The sequence below is a fragment of the Chiloscyllium punctatum genome, chromosome 1 (genome assembly GCF_047496795.1).
Source record: "Chiloscyllium punctatum isolate Juve2018m chromosome 1, sChiPun1.3, whole genome shotgun sequence".
In the NCBI taxonomy this organism is placed as follows: Eukaryota; Metazoa; Chordata; class Chondrichthyes; order Orectolobiformes; family Hemiscylliidae; genus Chiloscyllium; species Chiloscyllium punctatum.
In genome coordinates, this window is record NC_092739.1 from 102119416 (window position 1) to 102140645 (window position 21230).

The window sequence follows — 21230 nt, forward strand, 5'->3', positions numbered from 1 at the left end:
CCTCAGTACTACCTGCCTGTCCACCTATCTTCGTATCATCGGCAAACTTCGCTAGAATGCCCCCAGTCCCTTCATCCAGATCATTAATATATAATGCGAACAGCTGTGGCCCCAACACTGAACCCTGCGGGACACCGCTCGTCACCGGCTGTCATTCTGAAAAAGAACCTTTTATCCCAACTCTCTGCCTTCTGTCAGACAGCCAATCCTCAATCCATCCCAGTAGCTCACCTCGAACACCATGGGCCCTCACCTTGCTCAGCAGCCTCCCGTGTGGCACCTTATCAAAGGCCTTTTGGAAGTCTAGATAGACCACATCCACTGGGTTTCCCTGGTCTAACCTACTTGTCACCTCTTCAAAGAATATCAACAGGTTTGTCAGGCATGACCTCTCCTTACTAAATCCATGTTGACTTGTTCTAATCAGACTCTGCTCTTCTAAGAATTTAGAAACCTCATCCTTAATGATGGATTCTAGAATTTTACCAACAACCGATGTTAGGCTAATTGGCCTATAATTTTCCATCTTTTGTCTTGATCCTTTCTTGAACAATGGGGTTACAACCGCGATCTTCCAATCATCCGGGACTTTCCGTGACTCCAGTGACTCTTGAAAGATCTCAACCAATGCCTCCGCTATTTCCTCAGCCACCTCTCTCAGAACTCTAGGATGTATCCCATCGGGGCCAGGAGATTTATCAATTTTAAGACTTTTTAGCTTTTCTAGCACTATCTCTTTTGTAATGACAACCATACTCAACTCAGCCTCCTGACTCCCTTTAGTTGTTGGGATATTACTCCTGTCTTCCACTGTGAAAACTGACGCAAAGTACTTGTTAAGTTCTCCTGCTATTTCCTTATCTCCCATCACTAGGCTTCCAGCATCAGTTTGAAGTGGCCCAATGTCTACTTTTGTCTGTCGTTTGTTTCTTATTTATTGAAAGAAACTTTTACTATCATTTCTAATATTAATGGCTAGCCTACCTTCATATTTGATCCTCTCCTTTCTTATTACTCTCTTTGTTATCCTCTGTTTGTTTTTGTAGCATTCCCAATCTTCTGATTTCCCACTGCTCTTGGCCACTTTATAGGATCTCACTTTTTCTTTCATATATTTCCTGACTTCCTTTGTCAGCCATGGCTGTCTAATCTCTCCCTGGATAATCTTTCTTTTCTTGGGGATGAACCTCTGTACAGTGTCCTTAATTATACCCACAAACTCCTGCCATATTTGCTCTACTGTCTTCCCCGCAAGCCTCTGCTTCCAGTCTATTTTTGTCAGTTCCGCTCTCATGCCCTCATAATTACCTTTATTTAACTGTAACACCATTACATCCGATTTTGCCTTCTCCCTTTCAAACTGCAGACTGAACTCTACCATATTATGATCGCTGCTTCCTAAGGGTTCCTTTACTTTAAGATCTTTTATAAAATCTGGTTCATTGCAAAGCACTAGGTCCAGAATAGCCTGCTCCCTTGTGGGCTCCATGACAAACTGTTCCAAAAAGCCATCCTGTAAGCATTCCATGAATTCCCTCTCTTTGGATCCACTGGCAACATTATTTACCCAGTCCACCTGCATAAAGAAGTCTCCCATGATCACCATGACCTTGCCTTTCTGACAATACCTTCTCTATTTCCTGGTACATGTTGCGTGCCTGCTCCTGACCACTGTTAGGAGGTCTGTACACAACTCCAATTATGGTTTTTTTGCCTTTGTGGTTCCTCAATTCCACCCACACAGACTCCACATCATCTGACGCTATGTCATTCAGTGCCATACATTTAATATTGTTCTTAACTAACAAGGCAACCCCACCCCCTCTGCCGACCTCCCTGTCTTTTCGATAAGTTGAAAATCCTTGGAGGTTTAACTGCCAGTCCTGACCCCCCTGTAACCAAGTCTCTGTGATGCCTACCACATCATAATCATTCACTATGATCTGTGCCATTCGTTCATCTGCTTTGTTATGAATGCTACGCGCATTCAGGTAAAGCACCTTAATGCTAACTTTCTTATCATAAGAGATATTGGAAGTCATATGATGTCCTAAGTTATCCTTGCTTTTTTCTGCATTCCCAATCTGCCTCAATTTTAAATCCGCCTGGACACATGCTATCCTGCTGCTTGTCTTTCCATTTAACGCCATACTCCCTGTTGCTTTCACTTTCCCTTCCCCCCAACTCAGAAGTTTAAAGTCCTACTGACCACCCTATTTATCCTCTTCGCTAGAACATTGGTACCTGATCGGTTCAGGTGGAGACTGTCCCAACGGTACAGATCCCCCCTGTTCCAAAACTGATGCCAATGCCCCATGAAGTGGAATCCCTCTTTCCCACACCAATCCCTTAGCCACGTGTTTACTTGCCTAATTTTCTCGTCCCTATGCCAATTGGCACGTTTTATCCCTTAATTGGCTGCAGAGATCTTCTACAAATCTGTTTTAGATGTGAATGTGCCTACAGAAGACTTTATTTTGCATTTCCTTTAATATTAATCACCAACGTATTCTTGTGGTGTTTCTGTTCCCCTCTTAGTTTATCATGTTTACTTCTCATATGGTTACAGCACAGCTCAAGGCCATTTGGCTGCTTCTGTTTGTGTTTTTATTTGTACTTTTTAGATGCAACTTGATTCTTCCTTGAAGTATGACACTCATGTCTGTTATATCTGTCTAATTTACCTGAGGCAGGTCCCCCTGCTCCTGTTGAGGGTCCCTGAGATAAGTACTGCCATTACAGGTTTGTTCTTCCATCATTAATCTAAAATGTAGGCAGTCTTGTGATGCAGTAGGTGGCACCCCTGTCTCTCGTGCTCTATTTCTCTGGGTTCAAGCTACTCCCCAGGCCTTGATGGCCAAGGAAGGTTCATTCATAACGTGGCCAAACACACTGAGTGTCTACTTGCAAATCCTTCCAACATACATATTGATAAAAGCAGATTTGGTTCCTGGTCAGCCAGAGATGAAAAGAAATTATGATATATTGTCATCCTGCTCCATAGCTCCAGTCAAAAACATGTATGTAGAATTTTATAGCAATTCAAACTCCTTGGGTTGGGGGTGGAGTAGGCCACGATTGATTTGACAATTGGATCAGACTAGTGCCAACACCACAGGGCTCAATTCATTTCCTGCTTGTGGTGGAGTTGGGGAAAGCCTCAGTGGGATTGTGGTCTTATGGATCAGACCAGTCTTCAGGCAGGGAACTCAAGATTAAGAATCGATCTAAAAATCTATGGTACAATGATCATTATGACTAAGATGCTCTGCAAATGTGATGTGATATTCTCCACTTGAACCATTTCCTTCCCAAAATTTGATGCAGAAAAACCTTCATTCTCATTGGGCAAGAAAGTTCTCCCAAAGAGAATTCAGATAATCTTTTTCTCTCTGTCTTTCACAGAATGTCCCAATTAACATTGTGTGCTTGGAATAGAGAGCAATGTTTCTTACATCTTGCAGTATCTGATTTGTAAAACAACTCCTTTATCATCTTCCTACTCTTGTTGGTGGTCTATGAAACATACCAAGTACTTTAATAACTCCTTCATTGTTTCTGAACTCTCAACAAATAGATTCTGTCTTTAATCTCTCAAAGACATTCCCTCATTCCGGGTCTATTTGAAAGTAAAAGATGGTAATGAAATACCATTTACCCATGCAAGAAAGTGCAAACAAAGCATAACAATTTTTAACTATGATTCATAACTTTGGAGATTTAGAGAACGGGAACTTACTGAAATGCAAAAGTGCTCCCATAAAGTTTCTTTGCTGCCCTGAAATTGGATTCTTTGGCCGGTGGACTGCTAAGGAGCAGGAACTGGTGTGGAGTGTGCATGAACTTTAGTTGCTGCATGAAAAAGTAAGATGACAGGCATTATTACAATCTTGTAAATACATTAGCTCTCTGCCAACATATTTAGATATTTCTCACATTTCCTCTGCTGATATGGAGACACCATTATAAGATGTTACTTTTACGGCTCACAACACAGCCTCAAATGCACAGCCCTGCGCACAAATGATGGGATGCACCGGCAACTGTCAAATAAAGAGGTGTTATATGGGCAGCACTTAAAGCTCACTATTTCAGTTAGCACAAATATATAATTGGGTATTTCAATGAAGTTGAAGCTGTTACATTGCAGAATATGTCACTGAAACTTTAGGGGGCCTTTATGGTATTATGTAACTTACTATGCAAGTGTACGGAGCCATTCAAGAATACAAGAAACCAAAAAAAATGCTGGTGTGAAGAAAGTACAACTGAAAACGTGGAATTAATTAATATTGGAAGGAAGGAAGAAAGAAAGCTTTACTCTGTGACACTGGTGTGGGGATAAACAGGGAGGCAGGACAGAAAATGGTGTTTACATAATTCCAATCTAAAGAGACAGAAACAGACAGAGTGATAGGTAGACTGAATCTTTGAATTTGACTAATTGGAGGGCTCTACCTTGTGTAGGGTCAGCTTCAATTCATAGAATCTTAGAATTATAGAACAGTTACAGCAACAAAAGGGGCCAAGCATTTTATCATATCTACACAGGCTCTCTGCAAAAGCAGTTCTGCTATCCCACTTCCTATAGCCTTGCAACTTCTCTCCCTTCAGATAATGACCCAATTTCCTTTTGAAAGTCAGGATAGAATTTGCCTCCATCACATTTTCAGACAGTTGATACCAGATATGAACTTTATTATGGACCCTGTATTTAAGGAAGGATTTACTTGCATAAGAGAGAGCACAGTGAAGGCTCACTAGGCTGGCCCTGGAATGAGTAGACTGTCATATGATGGGAGACTGATCTTACTGAGATATGTAATATTATAAAAGAATTTAATACTGAGACATTGTTCCTTATGAGTAAGGAATTTAAACCAAGGGGTGGGGTGGGTGGGGGGGGGGGGGGGGGGGGGGGTGTAATTTGAAGACAAACAATTGATTATTTAGGACCAAGATGAGCAATTTCTTCACTCAATGAACATCACACCACCCTCAGAGACCAGGAACTATGACATTATGGGCAGGAGAAGATCAGCTCAAAGAACAAGATGATGGCTCCACCTTCTTCCGGAATAGGAATACTGAAGTAGAACACCAAATTAAAGGTATTTGGAATGGTGAACAAATTCTGGCCTTGCCAACAATGCTCAGTCGATGTAAGAATGAAAAATATCCTCATCAGCCTTTGCTGATCAAAAAGTCAATCAATTCAATTAAACAGGACTTGTCCTCAACAAATTTATGCTCACTTTCCTTCATTAATTCACATCTGCCCAAGTTGTTGTTTATAACTTTTATCCCAGATAACTGTATCTAAAATCTTTCCTACCAAAAGGTTACACTGACTGCTCTGTAATTCATTATTTTAACCTGACATTTTTTTGTACAAGAGTGTAATATTTGCACATCTGGCATGTTTAGGATTCTATTCTACCATGCTTGTATCTCTGGAAGATTTTGAGATATTTGTCAGTGCCTTGCAGCTTCCACCCTTACTTCTTTATTTACCTTCAGAAGCATCTGATTTGGTCCTGGTGATGTATCAATTTTGAGAAGAGCCAACCTTCTAACAGCCCTCTATTCATTTTAGCCCATTCAACTACCTCATTTCTCACTGTGCCTTTGGTAATCTCTTCTCCAAAAGGCTGATGCAAGCTACTCATCAAATACAAAGTTCTGTGGATACTGTAAAACTTAAATAAAAATATAAACACTGAAAATAGTCAGCAGGTCTGGCAGCATCTGTAGAGGGAGAAACAATATTAATATTTCAGGTCATGACTTTCCAATGAACTTTTGGTGAAAGGTTACGACCTGACATATGAACTCAGTTTCCCTTTCCAAATGTATCCAGTAAATTTCATTTAATTGCTCATTTAATAACTTGGCCACTCCCTCTACCTTCATGCACACTTCACTTTTTGATCTCTAATTTGTCCCACTCCAGTGTTTTGCTATTTACCTACCTGCAGAAGGCATTTGGATTCCATATTAAACTAGTTGCCAGTCGCTTCAGAAACTTTCACTCTGCTTCTCTTTTTTCACCAAACTAAACTTTCTGAACTTTTTATAATCACCCTAGTGATTACTGACCTAACAACAATGCACCCTTATCTGCTTCATTTTACTCGCTGTCTTTTTCATTATCTAGCAACTTCTGGTTTTACTTGTCCCACCTTGTCACCTTCGGGGATTTGGTTTAATTGAACTTGAACTTTGTTCTTTAAATGTTGATGTATGGAGAGTGGAGGCAGTGACTCAGCTTCTCCTATTCAAAACGTCCTTGCTATCATTCACCTAAGACTTTTGATGCTGCTGTCTTCCCATTTTCAGCACATTTGGGCACTATAGGGCACAATTGTCTGACATTTAGAAGACTATAAGTGATAATCTGACATTTATGAATGATCTGACAGTTAAATATCTCACTAGCTGCTTGATAAGCACTAAAACATAATATCTGTAGAAACATCATATTTTAGCTGCTATTAATAGAATTAGATTCTGAGACAAAGTATGCATCAGACAGTCCAGCATTTCCTTTTGTTACTCATTCATTGCCATGTGAAAGACAGTTCTTCATTTTTTCTGAGTGGGAAAATAAATGAATATTTCCCCTTGTTGCAATAGAAAGTTGGCCCGAACCCAAAGTTTTGACAGTTTAAAGTCCAGAATTTGATGTAATATAAACTTTTCCACCTTTGATCGCTTCATTCCTTTGTAGCTAATTGTGTTTGCCATTAAGTGCCCAGTGCCACGAATGAAAGGACCAATGACGAAGAGATCAAATTGTAAGAGAAAAGGAGTTAAAAAAATGACAATTTTCTAATCGTCGGTATTTCTTTATTTCACAAAATAAAGCTATAAAGTCTTGCTGTAGTTTTTTTTAACTACAATTTTTCAATATTAGCAAGGTCAAGGCAAATTATCACAACATTTTAAATATAAATTGTGTGCAGCATAAATTGAGCTTTGAGCTTCCACGATTTTTAGCACTTGCTTTAAAGATAATCCCCACCCATAAAACTGGCTACAGCTACAGATATAAATCATCATTATTGGGAGCTTCCTCTAGCCAGCTTTATTTACAGATGTTCACAGAGAAACCAAATATCAGGCTGCAGAATTTGAGCTCGACGTCATGAACTGGTATATTTTCAATATAAACCTGTTGAAGAGTTTACTACTAAAACTCAATCTAATCAGAATAGAAATTTCTTTATTTTTGAACATTTTAGCAACTTAAAACTGAATTACTCCCGTGTTGGGTCAATACAGTGATTTAAAATTCTTATTTTTGCAATATTTACATTTTCAACATTATTAATTCAATTTCATGAAGCTAACACTCTTAAATATACCAAGGATTAATTTTAAAAGCAACATTTAAAATAAGAGTACTTTAAAGCATAGTCCAATTGCGCTGGTTTATAGCATTTGGCGATATACAAATTAGTTTGAACAAAAACTTGGATGAAACAATAATTTTCAAACCAGGCACAATTTGCGCAAGAATTGACAATGATAGCTAAAGTTAAATTCTCCCTCTAAGCTGCTATTTCATCATTTTTCTTCAAAGAGTATAAAGGCAATAGGAGTACACTTAAGAGGGAAATGAGGAGGGCAAAAAGGAGACATGAGATAGCTATGGCAAATAGAGTTAAGGAGAATCCAAAGGTTTTTTACAAATACATTAAGGACAAAGAAGGTTCTGTTGGAGTGCTGTGGTATGCAATTGGATCAGACTGCTCTACACCAACATTGTCAGTGCAGTCTCAATCAATGGGTGGAAATCAGATAGCTTCCCAGTCAGATCTGGAGTCAGGCAGGGCTGCCCTCTCTGTGGGCGGCACGGTAGCACAGTGGTTAGCGCCAGAGACCTGGGTTCTATTCCTGCCTCAGGCAACTCTCTGTGTGGAGTTTGCACATTCTCCCAGTGTCTGCATGGGTTTCCTCCGGATGCTCCGGTTTCCTCCCACAATCCAAAAATGTGTAGATTAGGTGAATAGGCCATGCTAAATTGCCCGTAGTGTTAGGTGAAGGGGTAAATATAGGGGAATGGGTCTGGGTGGGTTGCACTTTGGTGGGTCAGTGTGGACTTGTTGGGCTGAAGGGCCTGTTTCCACACTGTAAGTAATCTAATCTAATCTAACAAAAATGGGTAACTAGGGAGAGAATACGGTCCCTCAAAGATCAGCAAGGCAGCCTTTGTGTGGAGCCACAGGAAATGGGGGAGATACTAAACGAGTATTTAGCATCAGTATTTACTGTGGAAAAGGATATGGAATATGTGGAATGTCCAGATTACAGAGGAGGAAGTGCTGGATGTCTTGAAATCCCCAGGACCTGATCAGGTGTACCCTAGAACTCTGTGGGAAGGTAGGGAAATGCTTTCTGGGCCTCCTACTGAGATATTTGTATCATTGGTATTCACAGGTGAAGTGCCGAAAGACTGGAGGTTGGCTAACGTGGTGCCACTGTTTAGAAAAGGTGGTAAGGTTAAGCCAGGGAACTGTAGACCGGTGAGCCTGAAGTTGGTGGTGGCCAAGTTGTTGGAGGGAACCCTGAGGGACATGATGCAAATGTATTTGGAAAGGCTAGGACTTATGAGGGATAGCCAACATGGCTTTGTGCGTGGGAAATCATGTCTCACAAACCTGATTGAGTTTTTTGAAGAACTAACAAAGAGGATTGATGAGGGCAGAGTGGTAGACATGATCTATATGGACTTCAGTAAGGTGTTCGACAAGGTTCCCCTTGGGAGATTGATTAGGAGGGTTAGATCTCATGGAATACAGGGAGAACTAGCTATTTGGATACAGAACTGGCTCAATGGTAGAAGACAGAGGGTGGTGGTGGAGGGTTGCTTTTCAGACTGGAGGCCTGTGACCAGTGGAGTGCCACAAGGATCGGTGCTGGGTCCACTACTTTTCATAATTTATATAAATGATTTGGATGTGAGCATAAGAGGTACAGTTAGTAAGTTTGCTGATGACACCAAAATTGGAGGTATAGTGGGCAGCGAAGATTACAACAGGATTTTGATCAGATGGGCCAATGGGCTGAGAAGTGGCAGATGGAGTTTAATTCAGATAAATGCGAGGTGCTGCATTTTGGGAAAGCAAATCTTAGCAGGACTTATACACTTAATGGTAAGGTCCTAGGGAGTATTGCTGAACAAAGAGGCCTTGGAGTGCAGGTTCATAGCTCCTTGAAAGTGGAGTCGCAGGTAAATAGGATAGTGAAGAAGGCGTTTGGTATGCTTTCCTTTATTGGTCAGAGTATTGAGTACAGGAGTTGTGAGGTCATGTTGCGGCTGTACAGGACATTGGTTAGGCCACTGTTGGAATATTGCATGCAATTTTAGTCTCCTTCCTATCGGAAAGATGTTATGAAACTTGAAAGGATTCAGAAAAGATTTACAAGGACGTTGTCAGGGTTGGAGGATTTGAGCTATAGGGAGAGGCTGGACAGGCTGGGGCTGTTTTCCTTGGAGCGTCGGAGGCTGAGGGGTGACCTTATAGAGGTTTACAAAATTGTGAGGGGCATGGATAGGATAAATAGGCAAAGTCTCTTCCCTGGTGTGGGGGAGTACTGAACTCGAGAGCATCAGTTTAGGGTGAGAGGGGAAAGATATAAAAGGGACCTAAGGAGCAATCTTTTTCACTTAGAGGGTGGTCTGTGTATGAAATGAGCTTCCAGAAGAAGTGGTGGAGGTTAGTACAATTGCAACATTTAAATGGCATTTAGGTGAGTATATGAATAGGAAGGGTTTGGAGGGATATGGGCCAGCTGCTGGCTGGTGGGATGAGATTGGGTTGGGATATCTGATCGGCGTGGATGAGTTGGACTGAAGGGTCTGTTTCCGTGCTGTACATCTCTATGACTCTATGTCCGCTTTCAATCTCCTCTGGTCGCAGAAAAAAAAATCCCAGTTTGTTCAATCTCTTTTTGTAAGTGAGACTCTCCAGCCCAGGGCACATCCAGGTAAATCTCCTCTGCATCCTCTCCAGTGCAATTACATCCCACCGATAACGTGGATTCCAAAACTGCATCCAATATAGGTGTGGCCTAACGTGTTATACAATTTTCACATAACGTCCCTGCTTTTAAACTCTATGTCTTACCTATGAAAAGCAAATATCCCATATGCCATCTTAACCTCTTTATTCACCTGTTCCTGAAACCTTAAGAGGTCCCTCTGATCCTTGGTGCTTCCCACAGTCCTCCCATTTAGCATGTATCCCCTTGTCTTGATTGTTCTGCAGAAATGCATTCTCTGACTGTATTTTGATTGAATTCTATTTATACTGATCAACCCATTTGACCAGTGGAAAGTGAGGACTGCAGATGCTGGAGTAGGAGAATTGACATTTTGGGCATAAGCCTGATGAAGGGCTTATGTCCAAAATGTTGATTTCCCTGCTCCTCGGATGCTGCCAGACCTGCTGTGCTTTTCCAGCACCACACTCTCAACCCATCTGACCAGACCGTCCATGTAATACAAGGTTACCCTCCTCATTGTTTACAACCTAACAATTTCTGTATCCTCCACGAACTTATTGATCAACCCTGCAACATTTTTTTCTAAGTCATTTATATAAACCACAAACAGCAAGAGTCCCAACATTGACCCCTGTGAAATCCAATGGACACAGACTTCCAATCACAAAAACACCCCTCAACCATCACCCTCTGCTCTCTGCAATTCAGCCAATATTGGATCCACTTTGCCATTTTCCTTGGATCCCATAGGCTCTTACCTTCACTATCCATCTCCCGTGTCTGACCTTATCAAAAGCCTTGCTGAAGTCTAAGTAGACTATATCCAATGCATTGCCCTCATGTATACACTTCAGGTCACCTCTTTGAAAAATTCAGTCAAGCTGGTCAGACATGACTTCTCTTTGAGAAAACCCATGCTGACTATCCTTGATTAGTCCCTGCTTCTCCAAGTGCTGATTAATTCAGTCCCTCAGAATTGCTTCCAATAGTTCCTTGCCGTTGAGGTTAGACTGACCAATCTGCCATGTCCTGGTTTATTTCTTGCTCCCTTCTTTAACAATGGTACCACATTGGTGGTACTCCAGTCCTCAAGCATCTCTCCTGTGTCAAGTGGAATTGATCAATTTTGCAAGTGTCCCTGCTATTTCCTCCCCTGCATCACTCAACAATCTGGGACTGATTTTATCCAGCCCTAAAGATTTATCCAGTTTTAATCCTGTCCTCCCCTCTGTCTATGCTAACTTCTTTAGTTTGTACCACAGTTCTTCTACTTAACTTCAACACCCACATCATCCCTTGCACTACTGAATACAAAGTATTCATTTAGAAATGTAACTACATCCTCTGCCTCCATGCACAAATTGCTGCTGTGGTCTTTAATGAGTTCTATACTTTCCCTCATTATCCTTAATGTGCGTATAGAGAAATTGAGGATTTGCCTTTATTTTATCTGCTCTAATCCTTTCATGTATCATTTTAGTTCAACTAATCTTTTTAAGTTCCCTCTTTCACATTCAGTACTCCTCTCAGGCTTTTGCTGTTTTAAGCCCTCTGTCTGTCAGGAGCCTCCCTTTTTCTCCTTATCCTATCTTATCTATCCCGTAATATCCCAAATTTCAGAGGATGTTGTGATATAGCTAAGTCTGGGATCCGGGAACTCAGCAAAGGAGGTGAAAGGAATTGAGGGTCAGTTCAAAATTTCTGGAAAAGCATACCAATCGGGCCACCATTATCATAATGCTTTATGTTTTCTTTAAAACCACCACATAAACTTCAATCACTTTGGCTTGAAGGACCAGAGACCAAGAAACCTTATCACACGAAAGTTTCCCTTCAAATCTCCCATCATCTTGACTTGTAATTATACCAGCATTCAATGTCACTGCACCTAAAAACTTGCAAGTCCCTCCATTACAATACTTTGAGTGTACAAACTATAATACAATTTAAGAATGCCATTGACCATCACCTTCGAGAACAGGTAGACATTGAAAATTAATGTTGGATTTATCAGTGATACTTGCATTCCATGAATGAATTACATAACTAAGCAGGTGTCATGCTGCTACAGCTACAGTACTGTGGATATCTAACAAGGCAATGCTCCTTTCCCAAACTGGTCTATGCATTATATGGGGTGCATCACATCTAGTTAAAAAGTCAACAGAGAGTAGAATAATCACTGATTTCTATATTCACAGGTCTGCAAACAAAATTATTTTATCGCAAATACAACATTTCATCTTGGATACAATGATCAAGTTACTTACCCTGTTTGCAGGTAATTTTACAATATGGGATCTGTTACTGGAAATTATCCTGGTTAAAACAGAAACAATGTGTCACTTTGCATCCTTGAATCAGTAATTTCAACACGATAATAAAGAAAGACAAATAATTAACAGACCTCCTGGTTATCAAGGGAAATTAAACAAAAGCACCTTGTTGCGCAATCAAAGTGATTTGTCTCTGTGACTATAATATCAGAAACAGTTGTTCATAAAGGAAAGGTATGCAACAACATAAACAGGAAAATGTTCCATGGAAATAAGGCAGTGTGTCTACTATCAGGGAGGATCAGAAAATTGGACTGCAAAAAATGACTTTTCAGCGTAACTCGTATATTATCTCTCCTCAAATCACTTGTAAACAAAAAAAGATTTATTTAATGGACCAAATCTGATTGGACAGTGGAAATGAGGAAATGTAAGAAATATGTATTACTGTACTGGTAGTTCTCCTATAATGTCATAGTTGCTTTCCAGTGAAACTTTGCTAAATACAAATAATGGGGCTTCGGGGCAGACCAGCAAACAAAAACACCGATTGCTCAAAAATCATCCAAAAGCCTAACATAAAGTATAGAAGAGCCTGAATGGAGGTTTAAATCATATTTAATAACAAAATAGAAGTAAATTTAACACATTACATTGAAAAAATATTGTTATTGAAGGGATAGAGGGTCATCGTCATCACCACCTTCAGGTGGAGTTGTGGCTGCAGAAGTGGAAGGCTGTGGCTGATTGTCTTCTGACTGTTTCTTGGGGGTTGGTTTTGATTGTGTGATATGCAAGTACAAAATCAAATCAGAAAGGCAAATGGATAAGAGTAGTGCAATCCAACAGGAATTATATGGGTCTTATATACGAATTGTGCAAGAATATTCTTGTCTCAGAGGGAGAGCGATGAACATTCGTGAGTTTAATTTTTGAGATGAAACTGCTCAAAGTATGGTACTATAACTCACACATGCTCTGATGGCAGCTGACATTGGCACATGCGCAGAACAGCGCGGAGACTTCAGTGCTGACGTCAGCGTATGGGTAGAACAAAGCATACGAACCAATTGCTGCTGGAATCAGGCTATTGCAAACAGTGGTAAGTGTTCTCGAAAACACTGTTCTCTAATTCTTCAGCGATGTTATAGCCAAACCTCGCTGACAAAACACACTTTATACGAGAACCATCTGTAGTCAGATTGATTCAAGTCCTCAACTCTGAGCAGGCTAAACTGAAGGGGTTACAGGAAACATTCTTATTCATTCCATGAGATTTAATCATTTAATGCTTAAATACAAGTACCATTGTAACAGAGGATGTGCCAGAGGATCCTGCTTGTCCATTTGTTTCTTGATTTCCAAGTATGGTGCCTATTGAAATTTTAGAAGAAAATAAACATTTGATTTATTTACTGTTACATGCATATTGTTACAAAATACAGTGAAAAGTGCTGCATAGTGTTTTTATTTTTCCCGTTGCACCTGATGTGCTCAATTGTGACCAAAGCATCACAGTATATTGTATTACAAATAGCAGTCAATGAATATATGCACACATCTCACCAAAACATCAACAGCTAAATTAATATTTTTGAAATTCATTAAAAGCCCACATGCTCACAAGATTATTTACCTCTGTTCAGATGCTGGGAGATTTTTTTGTGTATATCTAATGTTTTCTGTTTAAGTTCAGATTTTCTCTTATTGTATCAGACATAACAGCCTTCCATCTTGTTAATAATCACTATATTATACAAAGGACATGCCCCAAGCAGCTACAGAGTATAAAATTACTGAGTCAGCAGCAAGCATGGAAATCAACATCTTCATTGCCATCTGACCATGACATGTTCTATTTAATGTCACCTCCACAATGATTTTATTGCATTTAATTTAATCATCATTTTAATGGATCTACTAAAAGTGTGAAGATCTCTTAATACATTAGGCTTTATAGTTCAACACTTGTCTCCCTGCAGAACTGTCTGGGTTACATCCAGAAAACACTTAAATAAAGATGAAATGAATGATTTTAGTAAGTGCAGCCCCTTCATATTCCACAATGATCACATTGTATAGTGCAGAAATTGCCTTACAATTTTAGTGTAGCATGTAACATCACTGGTAGGAGTTAACAAAATTATTGGAGTGGAATGGAATAGGGAACATCCTCTAGGAAAATATGCATGATTCTAGTATAATCTAGACATACAGTCAAGGAGCTGTACAGCACAGGAACAAACCCTTCGTTCAACTCATCCGTACCGACCAGACATCCTTAATTAATCTTGTCCCATTTGCCAGCATTTGGCCCATATCCCTCTAAAACCTTCCTATTCATATAACCATATAATGTCTATTGTTATTGAACTAACCTCCAACTCATCCTCTGGCAGCACCACCCTCTGTGTGAAAAAGTTGCCCCTTACGTCCCTTTTAAATCTTTCCCCTCTCATCTTAAATTGTAGTTCTGAACTCTGTTCTCCCAATCCATGTCTCATGATTTCATAAACTTCCATTAGGACACCCCTCAGTCTTCAATGCTCCAGGGAAAATAGCCCTAGTCTATTCAGCCTCTCTCTATAGCTCAAACCCTCCACCCTGGCAACATCCTTTGAAATCTTTTTGAAACCCTTTCAAATTTCACAACATCATTTCGAAAGCAGGGAGACCAGAATTGTATGCGATATTCCAAAAGTGGCCCAACCAATGTACTGTTCAACCACAACATGACATCCCAACTTGCTCTGACCAATAAAGGAAAGCATACCAAAAGCCTTCTTCATTTCATATTTACCTGTGACTCCACTTTCAAGGAACTATGCAACTGTACTCCAAGGTCTCTTTGTTCAGCATATTTCTATTAAGCATATAAGTCCTGCCTTGATTTGCCTTTCGAAAATGCAGTACCTGACATTTATCTAAATTAAACTCCATCTGCCACTCCCAGATCCACCTGCCCATCTGATCAAGGTCTTGTTGAACTCTGAGGTAACTTTCTTGTCTGTCCACTACACCTCCAATTTTGGTATCATTTGCAAACTTACTAACTATGTTCACATCCAAATCATTTGTATAAATAACAAAAAGCATTGGAGCCAGCACTGATCCTTGCCGCACACCACTGGTCACAGGCCATTAGCTATTTGCATAAAACATTTGGTTAGAAAACACAAAAACAGTGCACAAAACAAAATGAATGCATTTTATGCAAAATATAAAAGTGACACCTTGGAATATTTGACTACCTTAAAGATGCTATAGAAATGCAAGTAGTTCTTGTAAGTCTGAGACAATATCTCTTGTTCAAAGTACCTTACTCCAGTGCTCTATAAGAGACTGCAGCAATAAATAGATTTTCAAACATAAACAAAAAAATGCTGTAAATATTCAGCATGAAAGGCAGCAACTATAAGGAAAGGTTAAGTTTTAATTTTTCAAGCATAGTTCTGCATCAGAACTGAAAGTAATTACAGGTGAATAGCTTATAGAAAGAGACCAACTGAGGGAAGGAGTTAACACACACATGGAAAGAGAAAAACAAAGGTAGTGATTAGGTGGGATCAGAAAATTGACAATATAACATTGCAAAGAGAAAGGAAGCATCATGTGTGATTTGAGAAAATCAAAAGGATTTCAAAAACAGGAAATGTGAACACTTAAAGCAGGTGAATTTGGTCGAATATATTTCTCATATTTGTGTAAAATATCTGAGTGCACCACCTCATGAAGATTTGCATGTTTGTTCTAATTCTCTCTGAGGCTGCTATGCAATTCATAAAATAGGGAGCAGTAATATACAACTAACAATGCTTGAAATCATTCATTGTCAATTTTTTTTCCTTAGATGAGAATTAATGCCAACTTGGATTTGCCTTAATTCTCAAAGTCACATTATTTGCTGAATTTTCATGTATAATCACTCAACGAGATCATATTTTGAGATTTGATAGTTCTATAAAAGTTTCCTTGGATTCGCCCAGAGTCAAAAAGTGTGGCGCTGGAAAAGCAGATCAGGTCAGGCAGCATCCAACAAGCAGGAGAGCTGACATTTCAGGCATAAAGCCGTCATCAGGAATATGCCTGAAACATTAACTCTCCTGCACCTCGGATGCTTCCTGATCGGCTGTGTTTTTCCAGTGCCACACTTTTTGACTCTGATCTCCAGCATCTGCAATCCTCACTTTCTCCTTGCCCAGAGAGTGGCGAGTCTATGGAATTCATTACCACAGAAAGGAATTGAGGTCAAAACATTATATGATTTCAAGAAGGAGTTGGGTTAGCATTGGGGCTTAAAGGGATCAAGGCATATGGGCGGAAAGTGAGATCAGGGTATTGAGTTGGATGATCATCCAGCTGCTCCTATTTTCTCTGTTTCTGTTATAAAATACAGGCTACAATGTTAGTAATAGTGTCCTTTTCACAAAACATTCAGCACCTGTGAAACTTTTAAAGGGTTAAGGAATGGTAAATCTCAAAGGGTGATTCACTTGATAATATTTTGCAGCCAGAGACAAATATATTTTCTTAGTAATGAAGAAAATTAGAATAAAAACTACTTTTGCAGAGTTTTCCTTTTTATAGTTTACAATACATGCTGATTATAGCAGTAAGGCTCAAAATATTTTTTCTCAAAGGCTCCTCTTGAGATTTCGCAAGTATTACTTATTGATTTTCAGGAACTTCTTTCTCAGTCTCACTAATTCCTCCATAAGATTATACAATCAATTCGTAGTAATACACTCTCTTTTTGTATTGATATATAGCAATTTGGACTCTCACAGAAGCAGAATTAGAAGAATTCATCAATCTCCCCAATAATCATCATTGCTATTTAAACTTAAAACCACAACAAACAAGAAAAACATTAATTTCCTAGATCCAACAACTTTTTAATTTGCACATGACAGCAGGCCTACATTAGCAACAAGCACTTTTTAAACTACACTTCCATACACAAAAATGTCATCACCCTAACCACGGTCTTCACAGATTGGCAAGGTCACAGCTAAATCATTGCATGCATTATTCTAACACTGTCACTGCATCTCAGATACGTAAGACACTTTATGATATGAGAATAAATAAATCCAAATCTTTATAAAATGTTAAATTATAGAACTAGCATAGCTTTCTTCACAATCAACATCTACTATATTTTCCCCCATGTGTAAGCTTCTGAAGTCTTACAGCTTTTATCTAAGTCAGACGTCAATGACACCAGGTAAGAGTCCAACAGATTTATTTGAAATCACAAGCTTTTGGAGTGCTGTTCCTTCACCTGGTGACCTGTTGGACTATAACCTGATGTCATGTGACTTCTGACTTTGTCCATCCCAATCCAACACTGGCACCTCCACATCACAGCTTTTATCTAGCCAGTGCACATCTGCACCCATAGCCCCCCAAACTCACACCTCTTGACCCCATTCCGAACTTCACCTGTCTTGTTGACCAGTTTTGCTCCCCTACCCATTGATATGGCTTCCTGATCCTACCCCCGTTCTCCTGACCTTGCTGACTGCCTCCACTCACATTGTTTGTCCAACCACAGGTTGGCTCTCTCCCATGTTTGTTGCTGATAGGCTCCTTACTATTTCCTTCCAGTCTCTTTATAAGAGGTCTTTTCGGATTGGTCACCTTCTTGAGTGGATTTTCCAAGAAGATTTCGTTTTTTTGGAACTGGACCTCCCCTGTATCCCTAGTTATTTTGAATGTTGATAGATGTAGCTTTGTCCCAGTGAATGCAGTCTAGTGCTTTGGGGCTTACCTGGGTCATTTCCCTGATGGATGTGATGCTGTCCAGTGCTTTAACTAATCGTTCATAATCTTTTTTCTGGTTAAAAATAAGAAAGACATTTTAGCACAGAGTTTACAATATAGGCAAGATGATGATTAACAATACTAAGGTGCCTTAATTCTGTTTCAAATCCATAATACTGCATCACAGTTGTGAAACTGAATCAGATCATTTACCCCTCGATGTTGCTGTTTCACAATTAGATATGACTGTATTTACTCACCTCCACCTATTGCACCTACACACCAATCTAATCTTGCACATTGCTACAGTAATTTTGGCGACAGAGGGAAGAATGTACAAACATATGAATCAAGGGCAGGGTAAGGTCAATCAGCCCTTTGAATTTATTCTACTGATTTTATTTTAACCTCAACTCCATATTCCTGCAAACCCCTGATAATCTTTCAGTCTTTTACTTATCAAAAATTTATTTGCCTCAGCTTTTCAAGTATGCAGAAGAGTTTTCCAGGGAATCTCAACCCTCAGGAAGAAGAAAGAATTCTCCTCATCGCTTACCTTACAAGGTGCAGCCCCTTATTTTTAATGAGTGACTTCTGACTCTAGATTCTCCCACCAGCTCTTTTGTTATTCGCCCTGTCAAGTCTGAGTCAAGACATTACCCGATTTGCTGGAACTGCCTCAATAAGAAAGTTCCGAATCACAAGGCTTTTGTTTCTGGTCGGGGGAGAGGTGATGGGTCCAGCTTTGTAATGAAGTCATGTCTGCTGACCTCACTCACGAATGCTAGGAGGACATGAGTGTCAAGGAGACCTCTGTTCTTTGGACCTTCATTTCCCCACCACCTTCCACCATGGCCTCTCAGACTCCATGCCAACATATACCTCCAAACGAACACCTAGGTTTAATGCAGCCTCCCTGTATCATGGAAAACAAAAGCTCCTCATGAAAATTTCCAAACTTTTAAATGTCAAACAACTAATCATTGATGAAACTAATATTTTTCTGTTCATACTCTTAATCCTTTACTAACCTCTTTAGTTGAAAAATGTGGTATTGGAAAAGCACAGCAGGTTAGGCACTTCCAAAGAGCTTTGGGCACAAACCTGATAAAGGGCTTAAGCCTGAAACATCAACTCTCCTGCTCTGTGGATGCTCCCTGACCCTGCTGTGTTTTTCTAGCGCCACACTATTCAACTCTGACTCTCCAGCATCTGCAGTCCTCACTTTCTCCTAATTCCTTTAGTTGTCAATCAAAATGTGAACTCAGAAACATGCTGAGATGGTTTCAATTTTGAAATTCAGTCAAGCATTCATAATGAGTATACTTGACAAAAAGTGTCAACAAGGAAATATGTGGCAGGTTTAGATAGTGGATCTGGATCGGTGCAGGCATGGAGGGCCAGAGGGCCTGTTCCTGTACTGAAATTATCTTTGTTCGTTGTTCTAAGAACTTTATTGAAACTATATGAACAGAATATACACCAATTGATCTCTCAATACAAAGTGGTCCAGAGATATATTTTAGTAGTAACAAACTTATAGTTACAACTTTATTTTTAAACAATTCAAAAAGAAGAACATTTTTAAAAAACTTCAAATGGGGAGTGTTAGACAGTTCATATCCATCCTAAAGAGCAGTTAGTCCATTTGTGACTCTCATATTGTGGAATAAGGTTGTTGCAAAAGTCAAAGTGGGGTGTCTTTGAACTTATGTACACATAGCTCTTTTGAATTCTGGTTTCCCATCTATGTGAATCATACCTAGTCCACCTTCCCCTACTAGTAAAAATGGAAACTGTCAGAAATGGATGTGGAACTTCCATTGGGTCCAGCCCACTTTTTCTGCACCAGAGACTAACACAAAGTACATTACACAAACCCTTAACTATTAGTGAAGAAAATGTTCTCTTATTCCCCATTCTAAACCTTATACATGTCATTCATAGTTCCTAGTTCTAGATCCTAAACTATGAGCAAACATCTATTGCTAATAGTCCTGCTTCATCCTTTACAATTAAAAAAAATTATAGTCATATTGACTGACAATCTGTGTTCTAATAGGAAAGTCCCAACTTTTCAAGTGTTTCATTATATTTGAATTTCCTGGCTGAGTGGATCTTCTTAAAATGAGAATGACAATGATACACAAAATTCTCTAATTAAAGTCTTATTAAGGTCAGGTAGATAGGCTCACCATTGTGTCCTGGCTTTTACATTCTTTAACAATGGTGCTAGAATTTAAAATTCCATTAAGCTTTTTAATGGACTTATACAGACTTATATAGATGTCTAACAAGTGTAAAGATAGTCAATTTTAATGCAGTCAAGATACATGACTGAAAAAGAAATTTCTATGGTGAATGTGAATAGCTTGAGCAAGTAAAATAAATTGAATTGAGTACATTAAATTTAAGCTTATTCCTGAAATCTACTTGTATGCATTTTTATGCTGAGCAATCATTTTCATTTAAATGTGACTAGGTTTATAAAAACCTAAAGGAAGAATGTAAAAAGGCTATTATCTACATTTTACATTCATATTATTCTACCGTGAACTTTATGCTACCTACTTATCATCCTGAGAGAATTTAGATATAAAACAACCCTTCAGATCCCCAAACGTAATTGAGATAAACTTTGGCAGATCTATCCATTTCACAATACAGCTAATCAACTCTACTCTGCAGATAACAATCTGCAGCAACACAGAATTCTTATGTTCCTTCAAGTATTTGAACTCCTACTCCAAATCCATATTCCCATTCATTATTAAATATTTGTCGAAACTACAACTCCATCCTCATCAACAGTGTCAAAGGTTGAATGCAGATTAAAAAGAATAAGTTAGAATAGTCACATTCATTTGTGCCTTTGATAAGAGTTATTTCAATAATGTACTGGCCAAACATTGAATTGGAGGAATTCAAAGATTGGGTTCCTGGAAAGGCTGACATGGATTTGGGAGATAACAATACATTCAAGAAGCTCAGAGAGGAATGAGAGGTTGGAGATGAGATGGTAATTGTAAACATGGTGGGTCAATGTAAATGTAAACCAATTGCTAAGATTTAGGCTGCATAAATGTCAATTCAACCAATATAATTACAGAGGAGAAAGTGAGGACTGCAGATGCTGGATATCAGAGCTGAAAACGTGTTGCTGGAAAAGAGCAGCAG

General features: G+C 39.3%; 1 protein-coding gene across 1 annotated transcript in view; it reads right to left on the minus strand.

Annotated features, from left to right (window-relative positions):
* The window catches only part of parp8 (poly (ADP-ribose) polymerase family, member 8), a 410911-nt gene that overhangs the window by 31545 nt on the left and 358136 nt on the right, over positions 1-21230 (minus strand). Inside the window, exons 17-20 of the mRNA XM_072571640.1 lie at positions 18061-18126; positions 13594-13661; positions 12282-12330; positions 3740-3852 (exon numbers count right to left, since the gene is read on the minus strand). Coding sequence (XP_072427741.1) covers positions 3740-3852; positions 12282-12330; positions 13594-13661; positions 18061-18126 — 296 coding nt within the window. The remainder of the gene's footprint in view (positions 1-3739; positions 3853-12281; positions 12331-13593; positions 13662-18060; positions 18127-21230) is intronic.